Source organism: Schistocerca cancellata, chromosome 6 (genome assembly GCF_023864275.1).
Source record: "Schistocerca cancellata isolate TAMUIC-IGC-003103 chromosome 6, iqSchCanc2.1, whole genome shotgun sequence".
NCBI lineage: Eukaryota > Metazoa > Arthropoda > Insecta > Orthoptera > Acrididae > Schistocerca > Schistocerca cancellata.
Window position 1 is genome coordinate 333,897,312 of NC_064631.1, and position 16,160 is coordinate 333,913,471.

Here is a 16,160-nt window from a genome sequence, read left to right on the forward strand (position 1 = left end):
AATTAGGCAAATCGATGGTGAAGCACCAGATTAGCACTGGAAACCATCAACCAATAAGCCAGAGAACATACCGTGTGTCAGCAACAGAACGTTGAATAATTCGCGACGAGGTGGAGAAAATGATGAACAATGACATCATTCAGCCTTTGCAGAGCCTATGGTCATCACCAGTGGTCCTCATCACAAAAGATTGCAGTTGGTGCTTTTGTGTTGATTACAGGAAGCTTAATAAGATAACTAAAAAGGATGTTTACCCTCTTCCACAAATTGATGATACACTAGATTGTCTGAAGGGGGGCTAAGTTTTTCTCAGCCATGGACATGTACTCGGGATACTGGCAAATCGAAGTAGATGAGGTTGATTGTGAGAAAACTGCATTCATCACCCCTGAGGGCCTGTATGAGTTTAAGGTGATGCCGTTTGGTTTGTGTAATGCACCAGCAACTTTTGAATGGATGATGGATAATCTTCTAAGGCATCTGAAGTAGACAATGTGTCTTTTTTATTTAGATGACATTATAGTGTTCTCAGAGACATTTGATGAACATATAAAAAGACTGAGGGCCGTTCTTAAGTGTCTCCAACAAGGCGAACTGAAACTTAATACACGAAAGAGTCTCTTTGGAGCAAAAGTGTCAAATGAAGGTGTTCGGCCAGACCCAGAAAAGGTGAGATCCATAAAAGAATTTCCTATTCCTCAAAGTATTAGAGATGTGAGAAGCTTCCTCATATTATGTTCTTATTACTGCCGTTTTATCAAAGATTTGTGTATAAAAGCCAGGCCACTCCACAAGTTGTTAAAAGCTGATGCTAAATTTATCTGGGGTGGTGCTCAACAAGATTCTTTTGATGGGCCGCGAAAAGTTCTGACGACTGACCCTGTACGATGAGAGAGTACCTACAGAACTACACACAGATGCCATCAGGTAAAGGATCGGTGCTGTTTTGGTGCAAATTTCAGATGGAAAAGAGAAAGTTATAGCCTATGCTTCTAGGACACTTACAAAAGCCAAGAGAAACTACTCAACTGGGCCACGTGCAAATTTCGACAGTATATCTACGGAAGGCCATTCACAGTTGTTACAGACCATCACACACTTTGCTGTTTGACAGGTCTTTAGGATCCAACAGGATGACTCGCCAGGTGGGCACTACATCTTAAGAGTATGACATTACCATAGTGTACAAAAGTGGAAGAAAACACCAAGATGCGCACTGTCTCTCAAGAAACCATGAGCAAGACCATCAAGACTTTGATGAAGATAGTAACTGTCTCACTGCACTCCAGGATCTCTCTGCTGAGCAGGAGGAGGACACCAAGATATCTCAAATTAAGCTTGCCTTAAATCAGTCAGAGGATGTGAAAGGACAATTTAAGGTAGTTAATGGATTACTTTGCAAGAAAAACTTTGATCTGTTTGGAAAGGGGTGGCTATCAATGATTCCTAAACACATGTGCTTAGGTGATCTACAGAAATTCCATGACACACCTAAGGCCGGACATTTAGGATTTATTAAGACATACTATAGAATCCGCAACAGATTTTTCCTGGCCAGGTTTATTTAGAAGTGTCCATCACTATGTGTCACACTGTTAAGAGTGCCCGAGGAGAGAGGCAGTTCCTCAGAAACCACCTGGCCAACTCATACCAATTTCACCAGCCGAAACGCCTTTCCACTGTGTTGGAATTGACCTCCTCAGATGATTTCCAACGTCTGCTAAAGGCAATAGATGGATTATTGTTTGCACTGATTATCTGACACGATATGCCATTACAAAAGCCATGAGAACAGCCAAAGCATCTGAGGTAGCCAAATTCATCATGGACGACATTGTATTAAAACACGGTGCCCCAAGGTCATTAATTATGGATCGAGGGAAAGTTTTTCGATCAAATCTTGTGACAGAGTTAAACTGTTGGTGCAACATTACTCATCACATGACGACTGCCTACCATCCGCAAACTAACGGGCTTACCGAATGCCTTAATAAGACCTTGGCCAACATGCTACCAATGTTCGTCAATGTTGAGCAGACCAACTGGGATGAGGTGCTACCTTTCGTGACGTTTGCCTACAACTCTGCCAAACAACACACCACAGGATTTACGCCATTTTTCCTGGTGCATCATGGGCATGAGGCGACTACAATGATGGACACTGTGTTTCTGTTACATCCTGATGATGTGGACAATAATACATCGGCCACGTGTTAACCAGAGCTGAGGAAGCTCAGCAGTTAGCTTGACTCCGCATGCTGCAGGCTCAAGAAAACGATCGCCGAAGGTATGATGCGAGCCACCACCCTGTTGTCTACCAGTGTGGTGGCCTCGTCTGGATCTTCACTCCTGTTGGGAAAGTTGGTCTCTCTGAGAAGCTCCTCAAGTGCTACTTTGGACCTTCTAAGATTATAAGACAGTTGTCTGATGTTACTTACGAAGTTGAAGATTTCGACCCTGACACAAGACGACAAAAGATCAGAGATACGGTCCATGTCCTTCGAATGAAGCCCTATAAGGATCCTGCAACCCAGGTTAAATTTGAAGCTTCAGCGACAGGCAACAAGCGGAAAGCTGACGAAGAGCATAGTGGCAAAAGAAGTTCTAAGAAAATCACCACCAGGGCAAGAATCAGTCATTAGGAGTTGGAGTATACAGGACCGATGACTCATTCCCGTACTAGGAGGACGTAACACCGAGACGCTGTTCACTTAAGGAGGGAGCAATGTCACAGAAGAAGCTGAGTAGCCCCGTGGTGTAGTAGTTACGATACTAAACTGTTGCATGGAGGGTCGTGAGTTCAAAACTCACCTAGACTGTACAATTTTAATTTCTATATTAAGTCTGAGTGCAATCTAGAAGTGTCCACAAATGTCAAGAATCATTGTACAGGAATGTTCTGGAGCTGTATATATACTGTGTGTTCTGGCCGGAGGCAGTTCGCTCCGCACTGTTGTATGTGCAAGTGCTGAATAAACCTTCATTAAGTGAAGTTAGTGTTCATCTTTCATCTAATTACACCTTCTTCTACATGACAATATCATCTGCAGTTACATTTTACCAAAGAAATGTATGGAAATTTCCAACGGGACATACAGATGAAATGTATCACTACACACGCAGTTAAGATAACTTTCAAAAGCAGTACAATCCAACTGAATCATCAGTTTAAAAATTACCAAATTATGATAAACACAACAAAACATAACAGTAAAATGAACCATGGAAAACAAGGGCTGGGCACAGACCTGAAAAAACTATGAATTTAGTGTTTGGAAATTAATCACAGTGCAAGCATGTGGATATAAAGGTCGCACACATTTTGCTGGGAAGTGAAAAATTCATTTTGGAAATAATCCCCTAAGCTGATGCTAAGGCATCATTTCTGAGTATCCTTTCTTCCAGTAGTGCTAATCCTGCAAGGTATGCATGAGAACTTCAAAGAAATTTGGAAGATAGAAGAGAACTCACAGGACATCACAAGCTTGAAGACTAATAAGTTGGAAAAAAAAGTATAGTGATACATTATCATCACAAATATTATGGCACACCACTTTTCAGGAGACAAATTATACAGTCAATTAACATCATTTTATCAACATATCTTACTGTGATAACACTGTAACCAAAAGTAAACCACTTCATGGTAAATGCTGTAGTCTTTTGTAATCCAGTTTCTCAAGCTGAACAAGGGGCCGTAACTGTTCAGCAAAACTCCGCATATCTTCTGCAATGGCTTCTTGTCCAGCAGGAGCCAAAACACTAAGCTCTACAAGATATGATTGTGACATAGGTTCTACACTTTCTAACGTCTTGCCTTGTCCAACCTAGAGTAAAGAAGGAAAAACATACTGTTACATTTATGTTCCAAAGATTTCTGAAAGTGACAAGTAAATAAGACAAAATGTAACAAATATAAGTAATACGTCTTCCCATCCTTCATGAAATCCTCCCCACTCCACCAAGAGTGTCTTTCCGCCGTCCACCTAACCTTCGTAACCTCTTAGTTCATTCCTATGAAATCCCCAAACCACCTTCCCTACCCTCTGGCTCCTACCCTTGTAACTGCCCCCGGTGTAAAACCTGTCCCATGCACCCTCCCACCACCACCTACTCCAGTCCTGTAACCCGGAAGGTGTACACGATCAAAGGCAGAGCCACGTGTGAAAGCACCCACGTGATTTACCAACTGACCTGCCTACACTGTGAAGCTTTCTATGTGGGAATGACCAGCAACAAACTGTCCATTTGCATAAATGGACACAGGCAGACAGTGTTTGTTGGTAATGAGGATCACCCTGTGGCTAAACATGCCTTGGTGCACGGCCAGCACATCTTGGCACAGTGTTACACTGTCCGGGTTACCTAGATACTTCCCACTAACACCAACCTGTCAGAACTCTGGAGATGGGAACTTGCCCATCAGTATGTCCTCTCTTCTCGTTATCCGCCAGGCCTCAACCTCCGCTAATTTCAAGTTGCCGCCACTCATACCTCACCTGTCTTTCAACAACATCTTTGCCTCTTTACTTCTGCCTCGACTGACATCTCTGCCCAAACTCTTTGCCTTTACAAATGTCTGCTTGTGTCTGTGTATGTGCGGATGGATATGTGTGTGTGTGTGCGAGTGTATACCTGTCCTTTTTTCCCCCTTAGGTAAGTCTTTCCGCTCCCGGGATTGGAATGACTCCTTACCCTCTCCCTTAAAACCCACATCCTTTCGTCTTTAACTCTCCTTCCCTCTTTCCAGATGAAGTAACCGATTGTTGCGAAAGCTTGAATTTTGTGTGTATGTTTGTGTGTCTATCGACCTGCCAGCACTTTTGTTTGGTAAGTCTCATCATCTTTGTTTTTAGATATATTTTACCCACGTGGAATGTTTCCCTCTATTATATTCATATCATTAATACATCTTTCTGATACACTGGGGGGAGGTGGTTACACTCAGTATCACAATTTATCATAAATTTTGTCATTAGTGATATATATTTCTTATTCTATAACTCTCAACAAAAAAGATACTACCAGACACTGATAATGTAATATCCAAAGACCCTATCATCAAAACATCCATTTCACATACACAAAAATATCCTCCTTGGAATATGAGAGTCACTGAAGTAGTGAATCTATGAATCTTGAATACTTAAGAATACAAGGCATGTTCAGAATTTAGAAAAAGCATATCTGAAAACATTACAGGATATTGTTGATACACTTGTTGACTATAGTGCATGTGGTGAAGTATGACAAGCTTCTTTACGCCCTCTTTCAAGAACTCTCCAGCCAGCTCCTTCTCCCACTTCTGGATCTCTTTCTGCATCTGCTCATTGGCTGAAAATTTAATTCCACTCATGTGTGCCTGCACAAAGGTGCCATATCAGGGGAATGCACGGGTCACTCAAAACATTCCAATCAAATGAGTCTAAGAGTACCTTGGTGGTTAAGGCTGTGTGGGGACGCGCATTTTCATGCAACAAGCACTCTCTCTTCTCAGCAGCATGCATCTACTTTTGTTTTGAATGCTTCTTTTGAGATTTTTTTGGGACCTCTCAATATCGTTGTGCATTAGCAGTCTCACCCTGAGCCATAAATTCAACCAAAATGATGCCTTCTCAGTCCCTGTTTTTTGTCCAAAATTATGGCTTCAAATGTTTTGGCAGAGGGGCGAATTTTTTGGCAGAAGGGGAATTAGGGTGATGCTACTATGACGACTGGATTGCAGAATTAAAACAAGAGCAATATTGGCTTCAGCTGAAACTCAGTGTTTTAATAATGGAATTCTTTAAAGACATTTATTATGAACATGTAAAAGTTCATCAGTTAATAGCACAAAAAATACATGGATTAAAAAACCACAAATATTCTTCATATAATAAATAATTATGGTGGTGATGATTTGGGAAAGGATGCACAAAATTACTGGGAGATGAAGGAGCTTGCACAGGATAGAGTAGCATGGAGAGCTGCATCAAACCAGTCTCAGGACTGAAGACCACAACAACAACAACAACTGATAAGTCTGTCTGTGTACCTCAATGACATTAGGCTCATAACCATTTGAAAATGGGCTTGGTGGCTGAAACCAGTCATGTCAGAAAATATACTTGCAATTGGTGCTGTTATCTGTTATCCAGACCTTTCTTTGAATCTGTAAGTACTGTATTCTATACAATTCTGTATGCTTGAAAGGAACAAAGGTTAAGGTTTAAGATATATCTCCAATATTCACATTAGGTGAGTTAGGAATACCACAGGAGGCCTCAATCTGGAGGACCTAGCAGGGATCTGAACCCCATCTACGATGGTGGTTTGGAAACTAGCTGCCATTCTGGCATGGTACCATTATTTGGCACAGAGTGGCACCATTGTCACATCTGCAAGTTCTCTCATTCAGTAAGCATCCAGCTGTGAAAGTATGAACCTCATTCTTTTGCACATTTTTGTTATAACCTCAAAACATGAGCACTGTAATAAAAAGTCTCTCAAAATGTGTAGTTTGAGTAGAATAGTAATAAGATTTCTGTCAGGGCAAAACCTTTCACCAGCAGACATTCATCACTAACTGTGTACTGTACATGGCCCAAACCTTATGAGAAGTTGTGCTGCAATGCGTAGTGGTAGAATAAACATACAAGATGAAGAGAGGAGTGGTAAGCTTTCTGTTCTGATTAATGATGTTGCCCACAGAATTGATGAACAGTTTATGAAAATTGAAGATCCATCATGTCTGATTGCTGAACAATTCCCAGAAATTTTTTGTACAGTTGTGTATGAGGCTGTCACCAATAATTTAGGATACTGAAGTTTCAGTGTTCACTGGGTACCTAATGTGCTCAAGAGGCCCACAAAACCAAACAAATGGGCTCTGGGTTACACTACGCTATGACAGGGAAGGGGAAGGATGTTTGAAGAGGATTGAAATTGGTGATGAAACTTGAGCGGCACATGTAAACACCGAAACAAAACAGGGAAGGAGAAGGATTTTTGAATAGGATTGAGATTGGTGACAAAACTAGGGTGGCACACGTAAACACAGAAATGAAACCACTGTCGATGGCTGGGGGCCATACCAATTCTCCATGCAAGCTGAACAAAGTTCATACAACTTTATCATCAAGGAAGCTTATGCCTACAGTTTCTTGGGATGCTAAGGGAGCTTTCCTGGTTGAATTTATAGAGCACTTCAGAAGTCTACTGTGAAATTTCGAAGAAGCTTAAGCAAGCTATTCAATACAAACATCACAGTATGTTGACTTTCAGTGTCGTGCTTTTGGACGACAATGCTCGTTCTCACAGTGCCCAAAAAATGCTAGAGACTTTGAAGTAATTCAAATGGGATATTTTGGACCTTCCCCCATACGAAACCAGTCTTGATGCCAAATGACTTTCATCTCTTCACCCACATGGAGAAATGGCTTGTATTACAGCACTTCAATGATGTTGACAAACTTAAAAATACTGTGAAACACTGGCTACACACACAGGCGTTAGAATTTTATGAAAAAGGAATTTGTAAATTAGTGAAATGCTATGACAGATGCTTAAATTTAAATGGTGGCTTTTCTTGAAAAATAGCAAAAAGCCGTAGTTTCAATATGTACGCAACACTTCTTTTTTTTTTTTTTTTTTTTTTGACTAGTCCTTTATTTCCAGCCAAACGGAGGTTACTTTTCAAACTGCCCTTGTATATTCAGGGTTGCCACAAGTTTACCCAAGTGAAATTCCCTGATATTTCCCTGATTTCCAGACAAGTTTTAGCATTTTTCTCTGACAAATTTTGAGATCTCAAGGGTAAGTTAAGACATAAGCCCACAATCTGTCTCTGCAGCTACAGTATAAGAAACAATAATGCAAATGGGGCAATATATAAAAAAAAAACTTGCAAGCAGGTGGCATTTACTGATGTGTGCAAAAATATTACGTACTACATCAACATCTTTAGTAATGAACTGTTTTTAGATGGAGAAAGCAAGCCAAATGGCATGTGTGTTTCATTAAGATCACTGATGTTACTTTATTCCAATAAAATAAAACACATTTGGTGACAAAAATATGCATTTCCTTGGTATAGCAAGACTGATTTAAAATACCTTCACTGATTTCAGAAATAAGCTCAAAAAAAAGTAAGCCTCTTGAAAGAAGTGTATAAAGCGGGAAGAACTGTGTAAACCAACCATGTAGGTGACCACAAATAAAATGTTGGTTCTATTGTCAGTTATTATCCATTGTGTTGTATCTGTTATTGTACAGGTATTGTGTGATCTTTCTTTCGAGAAATATATGAGTGCATAGCATACAAACTGCCAGCAACTGACACAATTTTATTCTTCTTATTGCCCGTACTTTCTAACATATAAACTACTTTTGAAGTGTCAAAATGTACTTGAACAAATAAAATGTCTATAAAACACCACACTGTACAATGCAGTTGTGGTGAGACAGTCACAATTCCTGAAATCCATCGCCCATGGCCTCTGGCCTGCTGAGGAGCACCACAGTCCTGGGTCCATGGATAAATCATGAAAATCCGCTGCATTACGCCACGCACAAACAGACCCATCCTGCAGGCAGCTCGGAGAGATTAGATCTGACGGGCAGGGCTTGCACATGAGTGGAAAAACGAAGGGCTTCAGATTGGAAGACCCAATTAATTACAGATACCCCCAGAAATGGCCAGCAGTTTTGGCCCATCATGGAAATCCAATTGTGTGGCCAACTATTCACATGTCACAGACAGCATGTTGATAAAATCAGATGATGGTGGTCAATCCATGCAACAGATAACATGTTACAATACTCTGAGAATCCATAATAATGAGGACAGGTAGGAACCCACTGTAAAGATGATTCCCAAGCTGCAGACAGCCACTCAAAAAAGACAATCACACTCTCACAACTAAATTTTCAGCCATAGCTCTAGTCAGAAAACGAGGGCACACAAACATGCAATAGTAATGAGGGGAGTAGCGAAGCGGCAAACATACTAAGCTGCAACCAACCAATGACGATGCATGACATCTCAGTAAACAAACCATTTCATTTACTGAAACAAAAACAAGATTTTTCCAGTGTTTTTATTTATTTATTTTTTATTTCCCTGATGTGTTTGGAATTCCCTCATCCCCAGAACCTGTGGCAACCCTGATATTACTAAACTGCTAATCTGGAAGTTGCTGACAGAATTTTATATATATATATATATATATATATATATATATATATATATATATAAACAAATATGATGTGACTTACCAAATGAAAGTGCTGGCAGGTCGACAGACACACAAACGAACACAAACATACACACAAAATTCAAGCTTTCGCAACAAACTGTTGCCTCATCAGGAAAGAGGGAAGGAGAGGGAAAGACAAAAGGATGTGGGTTTTAAGGGAGAGGGTAAGGAGTCATTCCAGTCCCGGGAGCGGAAAGACTTACCTTAGGGGGAAAAAAGGACGGGTATACACTCGCACACACACACACACATATCCATCCACACATATACAGACACAAGCAGACATCATGTCTGCTTGTGTCTTGTATGTATGGATGGATATGTGTGTGTGTGCGAGTGTATACCTGTCCTTTTTTCCCCCTAAGGTAAGTCTTTCCGCTCCCGGGATTGGAATGACTCCTTACCCTCTCCCTTAAAACCCATATCCTTTTGTCTTTCCTTCTCCTCCCCTCTTTCCTGACGAGGCAACCGTTTGTTGCGAAAGCTTGAGTTTTGTGTGTATGTTTGTGTTTATTTGTGTGTCTATCGACCTGCCAGCGCTTTTGTTGGGTAAGTCTCATCATCTTTCTTTTTAAATATATTTTTCCCACGTGGAATGTTTCCCTCTATTATATTCATATCATTAATATATTTCAGTCATGATCTAGGCATTAAAGATTTAGGACAATAAGTTCCTTATTACAGTTAGAAACTGTGTATATGTCTTTAGGCATGTAAATTACCCAGACTATACTCATCCAGTATTTGAGAATGAGAGCACTTGTGACTTCCAACAAACTTTGCACATAATTTCAGAGTTTTAGGAAACTTTTTCTCCCTGATGTGCCTGACAAAAAAATGAAATGGAAAAAAGTTTATAAAATATGGAGTTTCAGTCTTCGATCGCTATTCTTTATAAAGAATAGCGATCGAAGACTGAAACTCCATATTTTACTTATTGAACGATCGCGGAATTCCCAGTGAGACAACTATGTCTAGTTTTGATAAAAAGTTTATAACTTAGTACATTTATGTTGCTCATGCAGAAAAACTGCAGCATCAGGCAAGACATTTCAATTTGTTACTTCTTTACTACACTCCTGGAAATGGAAAAAAAGAACACATTGACACCGGTGTGTCAGACCCACCATACTTGCTCCGGACACTGCGAGAGGGCTGTACAAGCAATGATCACACGCACGGCACAGTGGACACACCAGGAACCGCGGTGTTGGCCGTCGAATGGCGCTAGCTGCGCAGCATTTGTGCACCGCCGCCGTCAGAGTCAGCCAGTTTGCCGTGGCATACAGAGCTCCATCGCAGTCTTTAACACTGGTAGCATGCCGCGACAGCGTGGACGTGAACCGTATGTGCAGTTGACGGACTTTGAGCGAGGGCGTATAGTGGGCATGCGGGAGGCCGGGTGGACGTACCGCCGAATTGCTCAACACGTGGGGCGTGAGGTCTCCACAGTACATCGATGTTGTCGCCAGTGGTCGGCGGAAGGTGCACGTGCCCGTCGACCTGGGACCGGACCGCAGCGACGCACGGATGCACGCCAAGACCGTAGGATCCTACGCAGTGCCGTAGGGGACCGCACCGCCACTTCCCAGCAAATTAGGGACACTGTTGCTCCTGGGGTATCGGCGAGGACCATTCGCAACCGTCTCCATGAAGCTGGGCTACGGTCCCGCACACCGTTAGGCCGTCTTCCGCTCACACCCCAACATCGTGCAGCCCGCCTCCAGTGGTGTCGCGACAGGCGTGAATGGAGGGACGAATGGAGACGTGTCGTCTTCAGCGATGAGAGTCGCTGCTGCCTTGGTGCCAATGATGGTTGTATGCGTGTTTGGCGCCGTGCAGGTGAGCGCCACAATCAGGACTGCATACGACCGAGGCACACAGGGCCAACACCCGACATCATGGTGTGGGGAGCGATCTCCTACACTGGCCATACACCACTGGTGATCGTCGAGGGGACACTGAATAGTGCACAGTACATCCAAACCGTTATCGAACCCATCGTTCTATCATTCCTAGACCGGCAAGGGAACTTGCTGTTCCAACAGGACAATGCACGTCCGCATGTATCCCGTGCCACCCAATGTGCTCTAGAAGGTGTAAGTCAACTACCCTGGCCAGCAAGATCTCCGGATCTGTCCCCCACTGAGCATGTTTGGGACTGGATGAAGCGTCGTCTCACGCGGTCTGCACGTCCAGCACGAACGCTGGTCCAACTGAGGCGCCAGGTGGAAATGGCATGGCAAGCCGTTCCACAGGACTACATCCAGCATCTCTACGATCGTCTCCATGGGAGACTAGCAGCCTGCATTGCTGCGAAAGGTGGATATACACTGTACTAGTGCCGACATTGTGCATGCTCTGTTGCCTGTGTCTATGTGCCTGTGGTTCTGTCAGTGTGATCATGTGATGTATCTGACACCAGGAATGTGTCAATAAAGTTTCCCCTTCCTGGGACGATGAATTCACGGTGTTCTTATTTCAATTTCCAGGAGTGTATTAACTCTATTTGCAACACATTTTACAGACAGTATCCATATATACGACTGAACATACCTGCAGAATTATATATTGTATAGCACATATTTTGTGGGAGATGATGTTTTATACATGGGAAATTGATTCTTTAAAGAATCAGGCTGGGTATTACTGGTTCCTACCCAATAAAGATCTAGAATCTTAAACACTGTACCTCATCACTAGTTTTGTTTAATGGGTACACTTTCCTTATTGACTGCAAAGCACACTAGGAATCAGCTCAGATGGTGGGGTTTGAAACAGAGCAACCTGACAGCTGCTGCAGTGCTGACAGAACAGTTTGTACTCCTTCATCACATACCATACAAACAGATATGAGTTTATATGTGTGAAAATGTTATCATAAGTATTTGTAATGCATTAATTAGCCTATGACTTTTCCATCACCCACCTCTGTAACCAAACAAGTTTCACGCACAGGCAGCTCAGTGCTCTATGTTAAATTTCAAACATCTCTGCAGTGTCTTCTGGAGTGAGAGCACGTGGTGATCTGTTCATCAGATGAAAATGACAAGATTGGCAGGTCCCTTGAAGCTATTTGAGAGGAGTTGTACGTGTGTTGGCATAGAGTTATCTCCCCCCCCCCCCCCCTCTCTCTCATCATTATCATCATAGTCATCATCATCATCATCATCATCAACAACAACTTATCAGTCATCTACTCTAGGGAAAGGTGCCAATGTGCGCAAAGAAAGAAAAGTTTTCCAATTAGATGGCTGAACCTATCCTAAAGGTCTCAGTTAACAGTGCCATATGATTCTTTTTCTTTTAAGAAAAGTACCTTTTACTTCTTATTTATTCATCTTTATCAAACATTCAAAGATGCACATGTACACTAATGTAAAAAAAAAATTGCAACACCAAAAAATATTTAATGTAGAGTGCTGAAATTTTGGGAATACATTTGTCTAGGTAACATAACAACTGATTAACGGTGCAAGATCGCAGGTTAATGTAAGCACAAGATAAGCTATTACAAATGTTAAATACTGGTACATTAATAACTGGTGTAACAGCCGGAATGTTGAATGTAAGCATACCAATGTACATACATTGTGTTATACAGGTTCCGGATGTCAGTTTGCGGGATGGAGTTCCATGCCTGTTGTGGTTGGTCAATATGGGAACGGTTAATGCTTGTTGTGGATGATGCTGGAGTTACTGTCCAATAATGTCCCATATGTTGTCGACTGGAGACAGATCTGGTGATCAAGCAGGCCAAGACAACATGCTGACACACTGTAGAGCATATTGGGATTCAACAATGGTATGTAGGTGACTGTTACCCTATTGGAAAACACCCTGTGGAATGCTGTTTATGAATGGCAGCACAACAAATTTAATCACCAGACTGACATATCTGGGATAACCACGAGTGTAATCCTGCTGTCATATGAAATCGCACCCCAGACCATAACTAAAGGTGTAGGTCCAGTGTGTCTACAACACAGACAGCTTGGCTGCAGGCCCTCAACTGGCCTCCTCCTCACCAACACACGGCCATCACTGGCACCGAGGCAGAACCAGCTTTCATTAGAAAACACAACACACCTTCACCCTCGCCTCCAATGAGTTCTTGCTTAAAACAAGTTGCAAATGGCAGTGCTTTGGGGTCAGTGGAATGCACACTACAGGGTTTCTGGCTTGGAGCTGTCCTTGAAGTAACTGATTTGTAACAGTTCATTGTGTCACTGTTTTGCCAACTGTTGCTCAAATTACTGCTGCAGATGCAGTGACACACCTGTAAGTCAAACATGGTTGCCTTCCCTCTAGGTAGTGCCACATGGCCATCTGGAGCCCAGTCTTCTTGCAATTGGACATTCTCGTAACCACCAATGGCAGCAATCATGTACAGTGGCTACATTTCGGCCAAGTCTCTCTGCAGGGTCATAGAAGGAACATCCAGCTTCTTGTAACCCTATTACATGACCACATTCAAACTCAGTGAGGTGTTGATAATGGTGTCTTTGTTGCTTATGTGACTGGTGTGAGGTATGAATAGACTTGATCTTTCAGATGTAGAAACACACCTACTAGATTTTGTTTTATGTCGCACAACTCCTTCTGAGTGTTGCAGTTTTTATTTTTCCTTTATTATATTTCCTCCGGTGTATTTCAGTATTTATTTGGATCTTTTGCCTGTTTTGTAGTGATGGGAGATATAACACTGGTGCTGCTCTGTTTTATATGTTAAAAGTTTTGCCTTTTGTAGGTGATACAAAATACTACATAGCAATATGACATGGAACATTTGCTGTTGAAATTAACTGTTAATGTGGCATTCTATCACACAGCAACTGTTTGGAGAGTTAGTTGAGCTAAGTTCAATATTAGAACATCAAGGATAACTGACGATGAAAGAAAAATGCACCAGTGGGGCATGATTTGCACCCTCTTGTGTCAAAATAACACACATTACAAGCAAAGGAGAAATGATGACTAAGAAAAATCCAATCCTTGCCCATAATTATTATTAAAGCAATGCTTTCTTTTCTTTTCTTTTGAATAGTCACTTTTTTCTTAACTTTTAGATCAGCTTGTATTCCAGTGATATTCAAGTTTTCTCAGTTGCTGTGATTTCTTTCAGTTATCCTCTTAGAACCACTATTTTTATTTTCTGTCCATTTCAGCCAAACAAAACCACAAAAATGCACCAGGGCACCAAGTCATTACGACAAGATAGCAACAACTTAAATTACACAATCCAAATACTCAGAAACTTCTATGGTGACTGATCTGGTCAAGAACCTGCTATTTACAGTTTGCCTGAGGTAGATTATCTTGCTCCCTCCCTGTATCAGTGTGCATTAATTGTTTTAGTGCTGCACCATATCAGGGAAAGTGTACTTGTAACTTTGTGTGCTATTTACGCATGTTTGTGCAAAATGGTTTGGTACAGACACTATGACAATTACCCTCCACAAGAATGTGGGACTGCCAAATACAAAAGTTGCTTACATAAAATAAGTAAACTTACGGTACTAACCTTAAATATTTTGGATACAGTGATTTTCATGCGACCTTTCCGGAACATATAACCTCTCACAATGTACTCAAAATCCATTCTACAGCCCAGTTCAGTTAGAAATTCAACCACAGATGAGCTTGTGCCTATATCTATGCTATTTCTCACAATTGTGGGTCTTGATTTATCTGTAAATTATAAATTAAATACAACATCAAAACTCTTTTCAACAGAACATCAAGAGTATTTGTAACTCATGCTCACCTATTTCAGGTTGACCAATGTAACGTAATTGAAATGGCATATCAGGATAATCCAGGGCCCGTCGAACTCTCAACAGTAATGGCTGAGCACTTGTTCCACCTGCAAAAATTTATGACTATAAGTTCAGTGCCACAATACTTACATATAAAATTTTCACAATGGTAACCAACTACGCATTCAAAACTTCCCAAGAGATTGAAATGGTAATGGACTGCAAATTGAATGTAGGATGTTGAAGTTGTGAAGGCAGGTTTTGACTGTATACATCAGTCAATAACAACATTGCCTGTGAGAGGAACAGTTCCACTTTCAAGTCCCAACCCCACACACAGCATAAACCTATGAAGAAGTTGAATAATGGTGCACTCACTGCTGTTGAGTGGTAGACTCATTCTGGACACTATTTATTCGGTAAAGAATACTTATTGCTCTTGCCACTACTTTTGGCCTGTATTGCTGTTGCCGCTACTTTCGGCCTGTATTTTAATGATGAACAATTCTGTTATTGTATCAATATCGTGTTCCATTAAAACATAACATATTCACATTTTGGAACACAATTGCAAAGTGTAGCACACTCAACTTTAGATACTGTGCCAATGTTTTCTTCTGCATGCTGCTTGCATCATACAATGCAAATAAAATGTTTTTTTTTGTAACTGTTATTTCACTGTACCTCAAATGAGTTTGGCTACATGTTTTTGCCCATTACATTTTAGGTATGTAACTGCAGACACCCTATTTTAGCTCCTTGGCCATATATGTTCCAGCTATCTTCAGAGTGAGATGACAGACTGAAGCTACAGCATTTGCACTGTGTTTTTAAAAAATGGACCACACCACTGTGCTTGCAGGTAGCAAAAACCGTGCATAAATTGAACCCGTGGCTAGGCGGTCTACCCATGCTGGGATATCAGTGTATCATTGTGAGCTGCACTGTAGTAATATCTTTGTTGAGTTTACTAAAGGAAGCAGCAGATTCAATGATTTGTCCAGGTTGAAACTGCTATGTCTTCTATTATTATTATTATTATTATTATTATTATTATTATATACCAAATGAATTTCAGTTTGTTTTTTCATACTGCACATAGTGGCCATTGTCAATGCAGTGCTCTCCCACAGCTGATGTATTGGGCCATAAGAGCTGGGTGTAT

At 41.3% G+C, this 16,160-nt stretch overlaps 1 protein-coding gene across 2 annotated transcripts in view; it reads right to left on the minus strand.

Moving 5' to 3' along the window:
• LOC126191019 (mediator of RNA polymerase II transcription subunit 18) overlaps positions 1 to 16,160 on the minus strand; it is a 39,728-nt gene that overhangs the window by 4,992 nt on the left and 18,576 nt on the right. For both annotated transcript variants that reach the window (XM_049931717.1, XM_049931716.1), the window contains exons 3-5: positions 15,004 to 15,102; positions 14,761 to 14,927; positions 3,610 to 3,827 (exon numbers count right to left, since the gene is read on the minus strand). In XM_049931717.1, coding sequence (XP_049787674.1) covers positions 3,642 to 3,827; positions 14,761 to 14,927; positions 15,004 to 15,102 — 452 coding nt within the window. In that variant the 3' untranslated portion in view covers positions 3,610 to 3,641. The remainder of the gene's footprint in view (positions 1 to 3,609; positions 3,828 to 14,760; positions 14,928 to 15,003; positions 15,103 to 16,160) is intronic.